Source organism: Anser cygnoides, chromosome 8 (assembly GCF_040182565.1).
Source record: "Anser cygnoides isolate HZ-2024a breed goose chromosome 8, Taihu_goose_T2T_genome, whole genome shotgun sequence".
Lineage (NCBI taxonomy): Eukaryota > Metazoa > Chordata > Aves > Anseriformes > Anatidae > Anser > Anser cygnoides.
In genome coordinates this window covers 27,129,659-27,145,501 of record NC_089880.1, presented here as the reverse complement: position 1 = coordinate 27,145,501, position 15,843 = coordinate 27,129,659, and the positions used below count along the sequence as shown (strand labels likewise).

General features: G+C 41.0%; 1 protein-coding gene across 4 annotated transcripts in view; it reads right to left on the bottom strand.

The window, feature by feature from the left end:
• The window catches only part of OSBPL9 (oxysterol binding protein like 9), a 63,079-nt gene that overhangs the window by 27,698 nt on the left and 19,538 nt on the right, over positions 1 to 15,843 (bottom strand). For 3 of the 4 annotated variants that reach the window (XM_048062063.2, XM_048062064.2, XM_013176315.3), the window contains one exon: positions 9,136 to 9,212. In XM_048062063.2, coding sequence (XP_047918020.1) covers positions 9,136 to 9,212 — 77 coding nt within the window. Of the gene's footprint in view, positions 1 to 6,827; positions 6,974 to 9,135; positions 9,213 to 15,843 lie in introns of those variants that run through there. The other variant, XM_048062065.2, reaches the window with a different exon arrangement.

The window sequence follows — 15,843 nt, the reverse complement described above, 5'->3', positions numbered from 1 at the left end:
AAGTCTGAATGTGTGAAGATCAAAGTGTGGGGGAAAAAACGTTTCTATGGGGGAAGACGGGCAATTTATAGCTGTAAAATTCCACATTAACATAAAATTTGATTTGACATTATCTGCTTCATCAGTGCAGACAGTTTATTTTTATTTTTGTATGATAATGGGCCATTATCGAAAGCTTTATTGACAGCTCTTTAGAAGAGGGAACAGTTGCATGCAATGGAGGAATGACTTGCTCTTACTCGAGTTTGTCAAGATGCATGCATATTATCGTGTACACCCTGAAACATAAAACCATATACTGACTTTAGAGGGTATTTGTTCATTGCCATACCTTAAGCTGTGCTACAGACTAACACCCAGACCTTGACAACAGTTCTGCATGAACATACCAGTAAGTCTGTAAATGAGCATTAAAACCAAAAACCTTCACCCTGCACTAGACAGCCCATTCTGGACAAATTTTAAAACATTTTTTGAAATGTGGACGAGGAAAGAAGAAACTAAAGCAATCATTTTGACTACTCCAAGAAAAAAAAGACATAAAAACACCCAGTGTATCGAGTTAACAAAAAGCACTAACGGACAGGAGGAAGAGTCCTCCCAGCCAGGAAACTTTGGACACTCCCCCTAACTTGTCAAGTTTAAAATTCACAGAAACTAGAGCTAAAACTGTATGAAACTGGTATTCCATTTCCTTGTTGAAATAAGAATTGCCTGTACAGCTTGCAGCCTGCACCATTATTTCCGCAAATGGTCCGGCATTCTCAGTTAAAAAAATCCTGGAGGTAAAAACTGCATGAACTACACAGAAAGTTTCTGCTGAAGGTACTGAATGTAGCAACATAGCTTATGGTGCGATCTGTATGTATGCTGCATCAAAATGATTATTTTTATTTCAGTTGTCAGTCTTAGACTATTATCATGCAACAATCCAGTATTTAAGTGGTGATAAAGATAATATGATAAAATTTTAAAGATAAAAATGCCATTCTTTAATTTCCATCTAACACTTAAGGAAAACCTGATTAAAACACAAAGTGTTACAACTGAACAGACATCTACATCAAATACAGGGCGAAAACCGTGTCCTAAAAAGTTCCAGCCAACATAAAGAGACAGCCATAAAACTAAGCGTAGTGTCAAGCTGACAGCACAGAAGTGAAATATGAAAATTTTGAAAAAAGTTATGGATATTTAAAGCTGTAGCATTTCACTAATTTGCCCTTGATCTGTATAAAGATGACTGAGATGAGATTTGCTAACCTACTGAGCAAATTTACTGTCTGTGTTATAGGAGATTAGGGTAATAATTTCAATTCCTCACATGACTTAAAATTAGAAACCAAAAGACAGCTGGAAAGTTAAAAAAAAAAGAAAAAAAGATTAGCAATAGCACAGAAGAATATGCTGTATAAATAACAAACAAAATTAATCAGTATTTCAAACCCAGCAGTAATTTAGAAGCAGCAGGTACACAAAGACCAGATTTCAATGGTTTCCTATTTCTTTGCTAAATGTTCACCCAAAAACATAGTAGAGGAAAAAAGGGGGCCCCTTCTCTCACCTACCCTCTCTTTCTTGCCTGCCACATAGGAAATGAGGCTTCAAGAGAAGTGTGTGAGTAGTGTCACCAGAATGGCTTTTAACAGCTTGTTAAAGATCTAACTTGGGACATCTGAACCAGCAATCTAATTTTTATGAGAAACCTGCATTATATGCTGCTCACCTATCCATAAACTGACAGAAGGGCTGCCTGCAGAGATCGCAGAGCCTCTGCCTCAGAGGGCAGAGTTCAAAACCCAGCTGGATGTGACCCTGGGCAAGCTGATCCTGCACGAGAAGGGGCTTGGACCACGTGACTTCCAGTGGTCTCATCCAGCTGAAGTTACGCTGTGAGTAAGTAGCTTCAAATTACAAAAGGAAAAAAAAAGGAACCCAAGGTGTGTCACGTCTTCAGAAATACAAATTCCTAATGGAAGTACTAATCCAAAGTAATTTAACCTGTGTTTTTTTTTCCCATTGAATAACTATACCTGTCACTAAGTACACTTTATTTCTCTCAAATAACGACTACTCTGTGTTAACATAAGCATTAATTAACAGTTGTATTACCAGATGAAGTACCTGCAGAAGCAGGAAAGGTATAAACTTCTGGTCTGCCTGCCACCTCCCATAACAACACATTTGGCATCTCACTCCTCCCCATGAAGAATCCCATATATGCTAAGCAGTATGCAGAAAACAAAAAATCAGTAAAATAGCACTCCTTCCCCTTATTTACCCATCCCTCATCCATTTTCTGAGATTTCCCCTTCAGGAGATACCAGAAGTTTAAAGACTAGGCCACAGAGGGCTCGTGCCAATGCTAACCCTTGAAGGTAGCAAGGAGAAAGCGGGGCCCAGTGGCACGCCGACTGACCCCATTATTGGTCTGCAGCGGGACCTGCTGACACCCAGTAACACACGGCTATCCTAGCAATGGGTTTGCACACTGGTCAGGGATTAAGTAAAGAAATCTCACACTAGGAGTCCTGCAGAGGAATTCCCTTCAGAGACATCCCCTTTTGGGAGGGGGTAAACTGGAGGGCAATAGCAAAATATAAAACAATTAAAAGATACACAGTTATGAGCCTGATTTTCTTTACAGAACTGCTAGCGCTGAGGGATTTTATATGTTGTTCCTGTGTCCTACAAATTAGAAGTCATGCACACCACTAACGCATTTGTATTCAAAATTTGTCCATGCCAAGAAGTAATTCCAGCCTAATCTAAACTAGTTCTTTCAAACAAGATGGGATGAAAAAACGTCATCGCCCTTTGAAGAAGCACAACAGAAAAAATCTAGTGTATTTCTCAAATAATAACGTTGCAGTAAGGATCTCTGTGGAAAATGAACTGCAGTGAAGGCAGGGAAACAAGGAAAAAGACAGAGGCAACAGCAAAGACTTGACAGACATTGTCCTTCTGGAATAGCTTTACTGGGGGAAGGAAAGAGAAAGCTGTCCAGAGCACGCTTTCTTATCTTTGTGAAGATATCTTTGCTATATTCTTCATCTAATTAGGATTCCAAGTCCAACAAACAAGTTTGTGAAAGTCAGCTTAGAGAAGCAAGTGTTCTCAGCTCACTCTCAACACCCCACCAGAAATGACTGCCCTGCCTACAGCATGGCTGACTTTGCAGAGGACACTGACTGCAACAACCACCAACACAGAACGGAAGACAGGACAAGGTAGCTAGTAAGCCACTCAACAACAGTACCGTCTTGTATTTTAGTTGTGACCACAACAACCACATTTTTTCCCCTGCTAGATTTTTAAGCTCTATTAAAAGCTCACAATATACCCATCTTGAGTTCAAAAACAAACTTGTAAGAGCTCTGGAAGGCCTATGAGCCTTCTAAAGAGTCAGAATATCGCGCTTTAAAAAAAAATAAATCTGCTTTGCAAAACAGAAAACGGTTAGCAAAGACTTTATGAGGCTATAGATACTACCCTATCTTATAGGTCAATAGAAAGAGTTCAAAAAACAGAAGTATTTACATACAGATACAAAGCTGTCTTTAAAGCAGAAGTTGCAAGTCTAAAATACTTGTAGCAAACACTACAAATACTACATATATCCTAGAATCCCAGTAACGTACCTACTTCATTTTCTGGATGTAGAAAATTCAAATGCACTACTGTGCTTATTCAGTATCCTAACTTTTTTTAGCAAAATTTGATAAAGGGCAGCATATGTCAGTTAACTCTATGCTCACCCACCACGGCTTTAAACGTCTATATGCAATATATTCCTAATCTAAAAAGCACTGCTCTGAGTTTTCTGCAAGTATTCTTGACTCATACTAGAAACAGTGTTTGAAAGCCAACGAGTAACAACATCATTTTCTTAGGAGAAATTCGTAAGAAAGTTTTATTCTATCTCTTATTCGTGTTTGCAGCTTTAAGAAGCTCACCACCCAAAACAGTGGTTAACGGGAGGCCAAGGGAACTGCTAGCAGCAGCATTCCACCAGCACTTTGCACCAGAAGCACATCGGTTCCCCTCCTGTTTACTCCCCCCTTTACTCTGCTCTGTGGAGTCAGCACAAAGGTTTGCCCTGCCACGGAGTCAACTCAGTATGGAAACTAACCCGGGTTAAAACTACACTAGGAAAGAGAGGGCTGCAGGAAAAGCAGTTTTAATTTGGGCCTGTTCTGACTCCAGTTCCCATTTCAGCCATTCCTGCTGCGCTGCCTCTTCCCCTCAGCTAGGACACGGCAGGACTGCTTCCAGCAGCAGCACCAGTGACTGCCAGTACAGCCATGGTCTAACTCTTAACATTTAAGCCACTGTATCACCCTTCACAGCAACCACCCCAGATCCACTTCTAAGAATATGCTTTTCTTACCTTACTATTTGCTACCTACGAGGTAAATTTCTTGTTCAAATTATGGAGATGTCAAGCTACAGAGTTTTGTTTTTTTTTTTTTTTTTAAAGAAATGGCACACTTCTTTACTGGCAGTCATTTCAGGTCCTTTGTCTCTACAGTGAGTTCACTGGCAAATCAGGAAGAGCCCTCAACAGCCTGTGGCAGTACCTCAAGGATTTTCTTAAGTTTGGGTAGGAAAGCCTTTGCAGCCTGCCAATATTTCAACACTCTCTAATGTGGATTATTTCTGTCATTATCTAGTCAAAAAGCACAGAAGACATCTTATTTGTAGAATATGCAAGTTTCAGCTCTGTATTTTGATTTATTTCCTCATTTTTAAAATCAAGTTGGAGTTGTCTTTCATGCAGCTCTCAATAGCCTCTTCAGCTGCCACTTTCAGACACTTACCAAGATGCTCTAGCAGCACTGGAATGACAACCGGGAAAAGTACATCTCGGGACACAAGTTCTAAGGCAAAAATGAGCATGAAAGTTTGAGCTAACAGGAAAAGACAAAAAGAAAGGGAAAAAAAAGGAAAGAAAGAAAGAAAGAAAGAAAGAAAAGGCTCACCCCTCCATCTCAGGGTCGGCATGACTCCTATGAACAGGATCCTAACGCTACCAAAGCACCACTAGAACACATGGAGACAATCAGCCTTTTAGAATGCTTAAATGTATTCAATTTTTTTCCTGAATTCCCTGAAGGCATTAAAAGGGAATAGTTCCTGGTGGTTTCTAAGTAGATAGTTTCTGGTGTTTCTTTAAGTAGACCCATATTTTAACAGTGGTTCTGCACTCTTCAGCTCAAAAAAAGAGCTACGTTACTGTCATCCCAAGAGATGTGAGTTATCTTTGAGCGGTTTTCACACGTGAGAACTCTGGAGCCAAAATGTGCATGTAGCACTGGGGTGTGACTTGAAAGACAGAAGAGGAAAGCTGCACTTTTATACTAAAGAAGACCAGAATTACTCCCTACTTGAATGGGAGGGATCACTGGTTGACATAAATTCTGATGAGGAACAAATGAAAATTTGAGATAAGTTATCACCCACCTCCGCCCAGGCGAACAAGAAACCCAAGCCACAACACGTCTTACACCACGCACACCCTGCCCCTTATCCCTTGTGAGTGGAGGGCAATTGATGCGCTGCCACCGCAAAGCCACCGACCTGGCGGTACCGCACCTGTAGTCTTGGGACAGGTGCGGGGCAAAACGTTGCGGGGTTCAGAACGGTGCTTCCAGCACTGTCACACCTTCTGCTGCTCAAGGACGATAGACAAAGCTAGTACTAGAACTGAGCATATCTAACTTTCAGTATAAGAACATGGAAAAACACAGCAAGCAGAACCACAGAATTCAATTTCAAAATTCAGAAAAAATAGATTACAAGTATAACTGAAATGTTTCCTTCCCATTTTTGTTTCACTTGAATACAGTATTACTAACTGTCAGCCCTCTGGATGGCTGGGATCACTTTACTCATTTCTACATACTTATGGCTCACTTCTTCCACAGCTCCTTGACCACAGTTAATTCTCAAAAGCTTTTATTTTTATTGAAGTGTTTCATAAACACTTCCATTCTAGAGACTGACAACGCAGTAGGGCATTTAGGCAAAAATAAAGTTAGCAGGGCTAAATCGGAACAGAGAGCACCTGGCACCACTTCACCTCTCCGCCTTGTGTTAATTCCTTGCCCGTTGCTGATCTGGCTCGCCCAGCACACAGGTCTCAGCACACTTCCCCACACCTAACCAACGTCTGCTTGAGGCTATGAAGAAAACAGCCTAAGTTTCTGAACTCGAACACCCCAGGACCAGGATAAGGACGTTTTGGTCTGCATGAAAAATCTGAAGTTGCATAAAAACATGAACAAAGCCTCAAAAAACATGCATCATTCCATACAAAAAAAAAAAAAAAGGACGTAGATCTATTTGCGTGGTTCTGCATGACAGATATCCACGTTTCTGTTTGCAACACTTAAGAAAATACCCTTACAGAAATCATTTCTGTGACAGCCCTCAAAGCCCCGTAAGCCAATAATCCTCCCAAAGAACTCTTTTTGACTTTATCTTGCGAAGAGAAAGCAGGAGACCAGCCAGAAGCGGCGTTTTGTTCAAGTGCTCACAGAAACAAGCACACTTGGACCCAACCGGCTCCGGCGCGCCGCTGAAAGCATCCCCAAAACCTCGGCGGCGAGCCCGAGTCCCGCCAGCGGAACCCCGCGGCCCCCCGGAGCCGGGAGCACGGCTCCGGGCCGAGCCCCGCTCCCCGGGGCTGCCCCCAGGGCAGGGCGGCGGGGAGGAGGCAGCGCCCGGCTCCCTGTCAGGAGGCTCCGAGCCCCCCGCGGGGAGGGGACGCGCCGCGGGGAGGGGACGCGCCGCAGGGCGGGCACCCGGCGCCCCCCGCTACTCACCCCGGCCATTCCTCCCCTGCGCCGAGCCGAGCCGAGCCGAGCGGGGCTGGCGGAGCGCCCGGCCCGGCAGCGCCGCCTCCGGCGAGGCGGGGAAGGGGCCCCCGGGGCCGCGGCCGCCCGATGCCCGCATGACGGCCGGAGCGGCCGCCGGTTGGCTGCGGGGCGCGGAATGGCGGCCGCCGGCCTGAGGGGAGGCGCGGCGCGGGCAGGGCAGGGCGGGTTCGGCCCGCTCGCCCCTCGCTGAGGCGTGCGGGTGCCGCAGTGCGGGGGGCTGGATAACGCCCCAGGCGTGTCCCCGCCGGCATTCCCGGCCCCAAAATGTCAGCGCTGCCGAGGGGAAACGCCTCAGGGGTGGCCCCTGGGTGCTGCGGGGCCCTGCAGGCGGCCATCCTGAGCGCAGCACGGGCTCGGCAATGCTCGCCCCTCTGCACGTCCCAATGCCCGAGGCACCAGCGCCCTGCACGGGGCCAAGGAATGAAACCTCTCTAAGTCGCAACAGGCTTTGCAAGGAGGTATAAAGTATAGCCTCCTTTCATTCTTAAATCAGTACGCACTCCGCACCTTCTGTTAATGAGGATGGCAAGCCCTAAAAATCCCCGAACTAGGGTGTAAGTGAACTCTATTCCTGCTACTCTACAAACAAGTGCCTCAGAAACAAAAAGTTTGCACGACTGGCACATTGAAGGTTCTTGAAAAGGGATGGTGAACACAATACAGTGGTCCACGAGGTGTTACTCTTAATGCTGAATATACTTTAGAGAGATGAGGGTATTTTTTAATAGTCACTTACAGATTTTCAGTTATTCCCTCAAATATTGCTAGGTAAATAACCTGTTTTGATTTGTTTTATTAATCTAAATAAGCCTTGCTCGTTTGAAGAATTCCTTGAACAGGAAAAGGCTACGTAATGGGAAACAGTTCCATTATTAGCTGCAATCATGAAACAGTGTCTGCCAATAAAGCTACAACAATTTCTAGAGAGGGTGAAAATCCACATTTTGACAAAACTCATAGTACGCTTTGTTGTTTCATTTCTGCAGTCTGTATCTCCAAGCCATTTTAAGTTTTCTGGATGGAAAAAACTGCAAAGACTCCTTTTCTCCACAAGCAGTGGATAGGGAAAGAGGCATCCCCTGGAAGGCAGCTCAGACCTTCTAAGTCAACGTGTTGTCTTCTATATACAGAGGTGTTCTTCGGTTTGTGGCCAGCTACTATGTCCAGACAGAGAGATTACTTCTAAAATATTTGTGATGTAACTAAGGACACAAAGCCGACTGCCAGCTTGCATTTTTTATCCAGGGATCTGCTATCCACAAGAAAATCTGCAGTGGTCTTTACTAAGTCAAAAAACGTTGAAAACTACTGTTTAGCAGAAAATCACAGTAAATTGACTGAGAAAACACAAATACCTATGGTTGGATAGGATAACTTCAGGCTTGCTCTCATTCTTTAGACTGGGTAAATCACATGTAAATCAGTCTTTATAAGCTTCCTCTCTTTCTTTGATATTAAGGATTTGAATATATGTTTATACATTGTCAACCTTTAAGACACTTAATTCTCTTGCTGTACTCCTGAAACATACCAAACATTTATTCAGTACAAGTAATGAATAGTTCTTTCATATTTCTACACTGTCAACAGACATCTTTGTGGTACAAACCAAGTATGAGAAAATTCCTTCCTGAAGGCTGGGTTTCTGTCCAGGGCAAAAAAAAAATAAGGATTGTTGAGTCTTATGGACATGCCCATGTCTAGAACAGCACCAGGAACAGATCTTAGATAATTAATCCCAAGAATCATCCTCACTCCAACCATCCATTTTCAAAACCAGAAAACTACCAATAGCCAGTTTACACCATGGATTGAAACATTAAGTACTATTTTTCTCATCCATAAAGAGGTCCAATGCTGCTGTCTCATTTTAATTTCAAAATTTAGATGGTGTACACACATACAAGAGGCTTCCAGATGTCTCATTATGCTTGACCACAAAAGGACTAACACTCAGTTTAACAAAGAAAAAACAATTAAGTGTGTAACTATCAGTCTGGAACGAATTAAAATATGAGCTAATAAAGAGAAGTTTCATACTGACTTTTCATGATAGTAGGACAAGGAAATAGTAACAGAAAGACTAGAACCTAATCTCAGGTACCTATGCTGATTTCTTACTACATCTAATTGTATAGGCCATGGAACAACCAGATGTTATAGAACGTATGTTTGCTATCAGCAGTCATACCCATTGTATTTTGTTGTTCTGAAAAATAAAGTAAAAAAAGTTAAGAGTGAAAGTGAAACTTACCTGCAGCTGAAGGGTATGACGGAGAATGGTGTCCTCTAAAGCATGAATCCACTTCTCTCTCTCATCAGCATCTCGAGCTGAAAAAGTATTCAAAAGATGCTGTTAAGTCACATGCAGTCTTACATACTAAAAGCTGTAAGCAAACAGATCTGATGTCCTCACTAAATATGGAAATAAAACCATATTATTTATCTTAAGTCATCGATGACATAATTCCACAGTTTTCTTAATATCCTGTTTATTTTTCTGTGGTTACAGCTCTATAGCGTTACTGTGTTGATCTACATTGCTGGAGAGATGTTTGAAGTAATCATGCAGGCAAAAACCTTTTATGCTCTGGGAGAAATTTTCTTTCTCCATACCATCAATACTCTCAGCTCCTGCTCAAATTAAGAAATTAATATTCCTTTCCTTGTGCATTTAAGCTTGCTTAAAATTTTTTGTTTGTTTGTTTGTTTGTTTTCCCAATTGATGCCACTTTTTCTAGTATTTAATGGTAATAAAATTTAGACAGCAATTTAGATGCAGTAGTTTTCAGGTATGTAGATGCTTGACACTGCATCTCAGTGCACTTTAGTGGGACTTTGTATGCATAACACTCTCTTAAGCATGCTTTTTGTCAGTGTTTTAGTTCCTTTTACAAATATCTGTCTAAGGTTTGTCAATCAAAAAGAAAAAAAAAATCAGAAAGATACGCTTATAAAGAATGACAGCACCACACAGGCAGAGAGAATAAAAGTACTGTGTTACTGTATCACTAACATTAGGAGTGTGTTTCTTCAGTTTCATAGTTACAAAGGAGGAAGCACTGTTTGTTAAATAAAGAAAAATATTGTAAACAGAGCTAGGTGTATGCTTTTCGGCTCAATAGATATGTAATATAATTTAAATATAAATATAAGAGTATCAGTAACATAAGAATAGCTCTGCATTATTGCTATTTCAGTGAGTATTTGTCCCTTGTCCATCATTAGGGACATACATGGGAAGAGTTTGCATAGATGTTTCCTCAATTAATTAAATCATTTTTAAATTTTCCTAGTTAGGAGAAGCTGTTCAATCTGTAATAAATTACCCTTTAATTCTACGTCAGTGTGGACATACACTTCAAATTATTCTTTGCTCTTCATTGTTCGAAGTTACTTATATATATATATACATATATATACATATATATGTATATGCACACACACATACAGACATGGCACCTTTACTTCACTAGTCTGAAAAGAGCTCCTTGCTGTGCTGGAAGTGTTTAAAAAACCAGAGGAGCAGACAAAGTCAGCAGACTCCAGGTGCATTAAAAGAATCCAAAGGCATTAAGGAGACTGTAGATAAATTGTCCATATGCAGGATTAGAATAGTTACTGACAATTGTTTCTAGTTCCTCATTCAAGTGGAAAGTATTTAAAAGAAACAGGAAGCCTGCTAAAAGCAAGGAAAAGTTAAGTGGGCTAGCACCTATTATAAACTTGAGAACTAAGATTCCTATCTGGCTTATTTGTTATGAAGCTCAGAAAAAAATATCCCTAATTTTTATACTGAAATGTACTCTCCAGCCTCCAAATGCCTTGTTTTCAGTGTCCCCATTCTCATCCTTATGTTTCCATTGCTTTTATTCTGCAGCTCAAACCCACCCAATACTCAGAACCACCACAGATCTTCCGAACATCTAAAATAAACCTTAAGTAAAATACTTATTCCTTTTTCCTACATCCAATCCTGCAAAGGGTATTTCATTGGCTATTGGAATGGACGGGGAAAGGAAAATTAGAAATCCACAGAAGAATCCATCCCCTATGCCCTCCGGCCTTTGGGAGGGGGTAGCCATAGGGTTTCTAAAACTCTCTCAAAAAAACAAAAACATACCAAACTTAAAATCAAGATAAATATACTTCTTCATGTATTTTAGTATATAGCCACCAATAATGTCAATTAATAAAAGCATCAGGAAAGAATTGACAATTTATGTGTAGTGAGAAATACGTACAAATGTCTTTTTAACATAGACACTTGCTCCAAGTCGAACTGATATTGTCGCCTCACAGAGCAGTGAGGCAAAATTTTCACTACGTGCAGGGTAAAGATAAAAGCCTACTTTAAAATCTAGCTTTTTTTTTTTTTTTTTAATTGTATTTTTCCTGACTCAACAAATCAATCCCTATTCATTGTTCTTTCAAAATAGCAAAGCGTGACCGTTTGCCACAGGTGTTCTGGTAATGATACCATTAACCAACACAAATAAAAAACCTACACACAAGGGAACTTGACTACACAAAGTGCTCTCACATGTGCAAAGGAAGTTTGAAGGAAGAAGTTCGGGTAATTAAATGTTGCATGGAACACCACGTAAATAACTTTCCTGCAGAAACTGCAGCAAACACCACAGAGCTGGACTTTACTGTTTGGAGTACTCTCAAAAGCCCAGCAGTAACTTCTAACTTACAGGGATTCACCCTGCTAGTTTCTCTGTGTTTCAACTGAAAAGTGGACGTAGCCACCAAGGAGTCGTTTGTAATGCAGTGGAAATGGACAGGATGGACAGAAGGCTTTGAATTCTTAACAGCTGACTGCCAAACGTATTTTTCAATATGCAAAGTATGATTTTTCTTTTCACTTACATACACACAAACATCCTGTCCTTTTTTTACATAGGATAGCTTGCACTTTAATTTCAGAATCAGGTACATTTTCCTCTGACGTTGATTTTGAATCCTCATTAGCTTCTTTAGTTCTGCTTAGCAAGAGCTGACCCCTCTGCCTAGTCACATCAATCAAGTTTATGCTTCTTACACCAGTCACCGTTGGGCTGTGAACATATAGAGCTCCCTGCGTCATTCACGTGTCCGTACTCCAAGTGTTCGTAACTTTTCAAATGTGTGCTCAAAGTGGCAGTGGTTAATGTAGTTCAGTTCATATAAGGTTGCTTGGGTTTGTTTTCCTTGTTTATTGTGTTCTTTACTTAATCATCTCCCAGTCCCAAAGAACATCCTATTAGGGAACTGTGGTACAAGTCATTGGGCCAGGCTAGTACGTAACTCACGCGATACACAAATCCTGCGTTCAAGCTTTTCTGCCTGTGCTTATTTAAACTAAAAAAGGAACAATTAAGTTGCAGACCAGTGAATTAATCTTTGTGTTGCAGCAGACTTCCTATGACCTTCCAGACTGCCAGCAAAAGGAGGTCGCTGTGTTAGTTAAATACTAATCTCAATGTACAGAGGCCCGTTAATAAAGGTTATCACATTAAGCCTTGTATAATATAGTGATGCACTAACAGAAGCAAAAGGCTAGAGCAACAGGGAAGATCTAGAAACCAACTAATCAGTACAGTTCAAAAACAAAAGTGACTTTCCCTTGCTCATAAATACGCTAAACTTTAGGAGCCTCTATTCCTTTAATACCCTTTTTTTTTTTTTTTTTTTTTTTAAATCCTGTCTTTGCCAGGGTTCAGCAGAAGGAAAAAAAACAAGCTATATTTTTTTCTCATATAATAGAAATGGCAAATCTATGGCATAGCATGGTCAATCTATAGGTAAAACACATGAATCTCATCAACCTTGCTACTAAGACAAAGCCGTGGCCACTATAAATCCAGTAATGCTGCCATGAGAAGACTGCTTACGGCACATGAATGCAGCATTGTAACCTTTTAAGCATCCTCTGTTCAGAAACAGTTTTAACTTTCAGACCATCTACCACCCCCAGCAGGTCCTTCTGGCTTTCCTCCATACACTCTTTTAAGAAAACCACGGAGAAAAACAGTAGGATGCAGTTTTTAGTAAAGCAAGCTGCAAGAGAAGTTATATTAAATCTCATCAAAATGGCTGCTGGGAGATTAGGTGCAAGTAAAAGCTCCCTAATGGTAAAAGCAATTTAGAACTGAACGGCTGCCAAAAGATCACTGATGAAAAAAAATCAATGGGAACATTCAAAAAAGAGATTAGCTAACATACTCAGAAACAATTTATGGGAAAAATCTGCGCACAATGGTCAGAGATCATTATCCACCTATCTGTAGGGAAAGCTACATAGCCAATGCAGCTCTGGTTAACTTTGGGCAAAAAAAATGCTCCAGTTATCCTTCCAGCTAAAAACGTCTGTGGTGCACACTGCCTCGTATTCACTCTGCATCAGCAAGTGCTGGAGGCTTTCTTCAGCAGGTAGGGGACAAGAACGCCTTGCTCAGTAGTCCTGTGATTGGTCCCAGGGGCCCCAAAATCAGTCCAACCTTCTCCGTGATTTGCTCAGGCTTCATTTTAAAGGCAGTACCACCCCCCTACACCCTCTGGAATTGTTATGGGAAAGCTACTCCAGAATTTCTTTCTGCCAGTATGTTTGGAATAAGGCAATTACCGTCAGGACCACAGAATTTCACTAATACCTGTGCTTTTATAAGAGTGGAAGAACAACGTCTGTCCCTCCTAACAAACAACTCCAACAAAGAGGAGGGTAGGGCGCAAGGGACAAACCCCAGGTACGTTTTCCGAAGCTGATTCTAGCTGGACTAACGGTTACAAAAGCCAAACAAGAACCACAGACATCTATGTGAGAATTATCTGCCATTTAAAAACCACAAAGGTGTTACTTCAGCTGCTTAAAGGTGTTTCAAATGCTTTAACACTAATGAGAAAAAGCAATTAAATATAAGAGCCCACTACACTGCATGAATATTCACTGTGCTCTTAGTCCGGGGGGTTAATGCAATAATTACCTTGCCACCCAAAATTGAAATTGCACTGGGGTGCCAACTGCCCACAGAAATACAAGTGTGTCTGCAGTTTAGAGAACAAAAACAGTCCCTGTGCTTTTCTCTATTTCAAATGCCAGAATCATCACCTCAGTTTTTCTTGACTTGCCAGTGAACATTTGCACGGAAATCCGCACAGAGCTGTATGTTCACTGCTGGGTGTAAGAGGGAGGAATCACTGATTGCTGAAACACTGCAAATTTACCATGATTATGCCAGTTAAGCTACTGCTACATTTTCCTAGAAGAACTAGTATTTATGAAAGAGATTACAATTTGTTCCCATATGCTTTGCATCTACAAAATATCCTTTGAAAGCTACCGGAATAATTTCCTGTGACATCGCAGGCATGCCAGAGACAACCACTGGGTACTTAAAACAATCCCAGTCCTATTTATGGCCAGTAAGAAAAGCACGCTTAACCAGTATGCAACTGCATCGCAGTGAGATTAAATACAAAAATATTTGTACAGAATGTATTTTTGTGATGTCTGGTTGAGCTTATTCCTAAGACATTTTAACATCAATTTTATATATATATGTATAATATATATACACAGATACTCCTTCATGGATGAGGTACCAAGAAAGAAAAGCAATTATTTCAGGGAGAAAATTATAGAATAGAGAAAGTACTAAAGACAAGAATTACGGTTTCTACTGAGGGATTTCTATCACTCAGAAAAAGGATGTATTACGAGCCCCCAAACAGGCTCTCACTTCTGAATTTCCTGAACTGCCCAGTCAGATATGACAGGGATTTTAAAAGGTTCTATTTTACGAGGACAAGGAGGCAGATGAAATGTCACTACAGGAAATGCTCTCAGCCTCTACTAATTTCCCAAATACAGAGTAATTTTGTACTTTAGAGTTCCTATACTATTTCCTTTGTTGTGAAGAGATTCTATGCGTTTATATAATGCATGCCAAATGTTAAAGTACAGCATGAAGCATTATTTTTTCCAGCCTAAGCTTGATAGCATCTAAAGATTAGATATAAACAAGTTTGACAACTCTCCACAATACAGCATTTACTGCTAGCATTTCTAGGTCATGCACAGCAGTGCTTGGAACACGGAATATACAAAACACCACCTCAGGATTAGCATGCTGGTGCTTGCTTTTTTTTTTTTTTTTCCCCGTGTGTGTGTGTCTACATGGGCATCAGGATGAAAGAAAAGTCTCGAGAATTAGTTAAAAAAAATCACTAGATTACTTATAAATACACCATACTGTCTCCAAGTGCAATGTGTGGTTTATTTTCATTCACTGTGACCTACTTACAGGCAGAACTCAGTAAAAAAAAAAAGTCTATTACACCCACAGAGTCAATAGTCAATTATGCAGTCTTTATTCAGACAAACTTCCACTGATTTTTATGCAAAATTCCTGTATTTTCTCACCCAAGTTCAGAAGTAATGTGGTATCTTTACACACGAATGTGTAATTTGCCAGATGACAGAGGTGAAATTCTGACTGTACTGAGATCCATGGGACTTTTGCCACCAATCTCAATGGAGAGATTTTATCAGTGGTGCCCAGTAAGGTGGAAAAGTCACACTTTATAGACAATTCCAAAGGGCTGTTCTGTGGTAAAATAAACAGGTTTTTAAAGCTATTGAAGGTCATTTAAACCATGGCAAAACATGAGATGAAGCAGGGTTCCATACAAACCTAGCAAAACACCGTCATTTCATTGCTTACACACACCCCTTCTACCATGCAGTTCCCACACCTGCGAGTAGACTGAACACAGTCCCAGTACCTTAGGCCTTCTGTATAATTTTGGGGTTGTCACAGCTGTTCTTTCCCCTTCTACTAATCTTCCTCCTGATGCCATTCTCACCCACACATACAAACCAACCCTGGCTTTGGTCCGCAGGTGTTTCTCTCAGCTCTTCTCCCTCCGCCTACCGAAGACTCCAGGGCAGTCACAAGAAACAGACGCCTCACCTTGT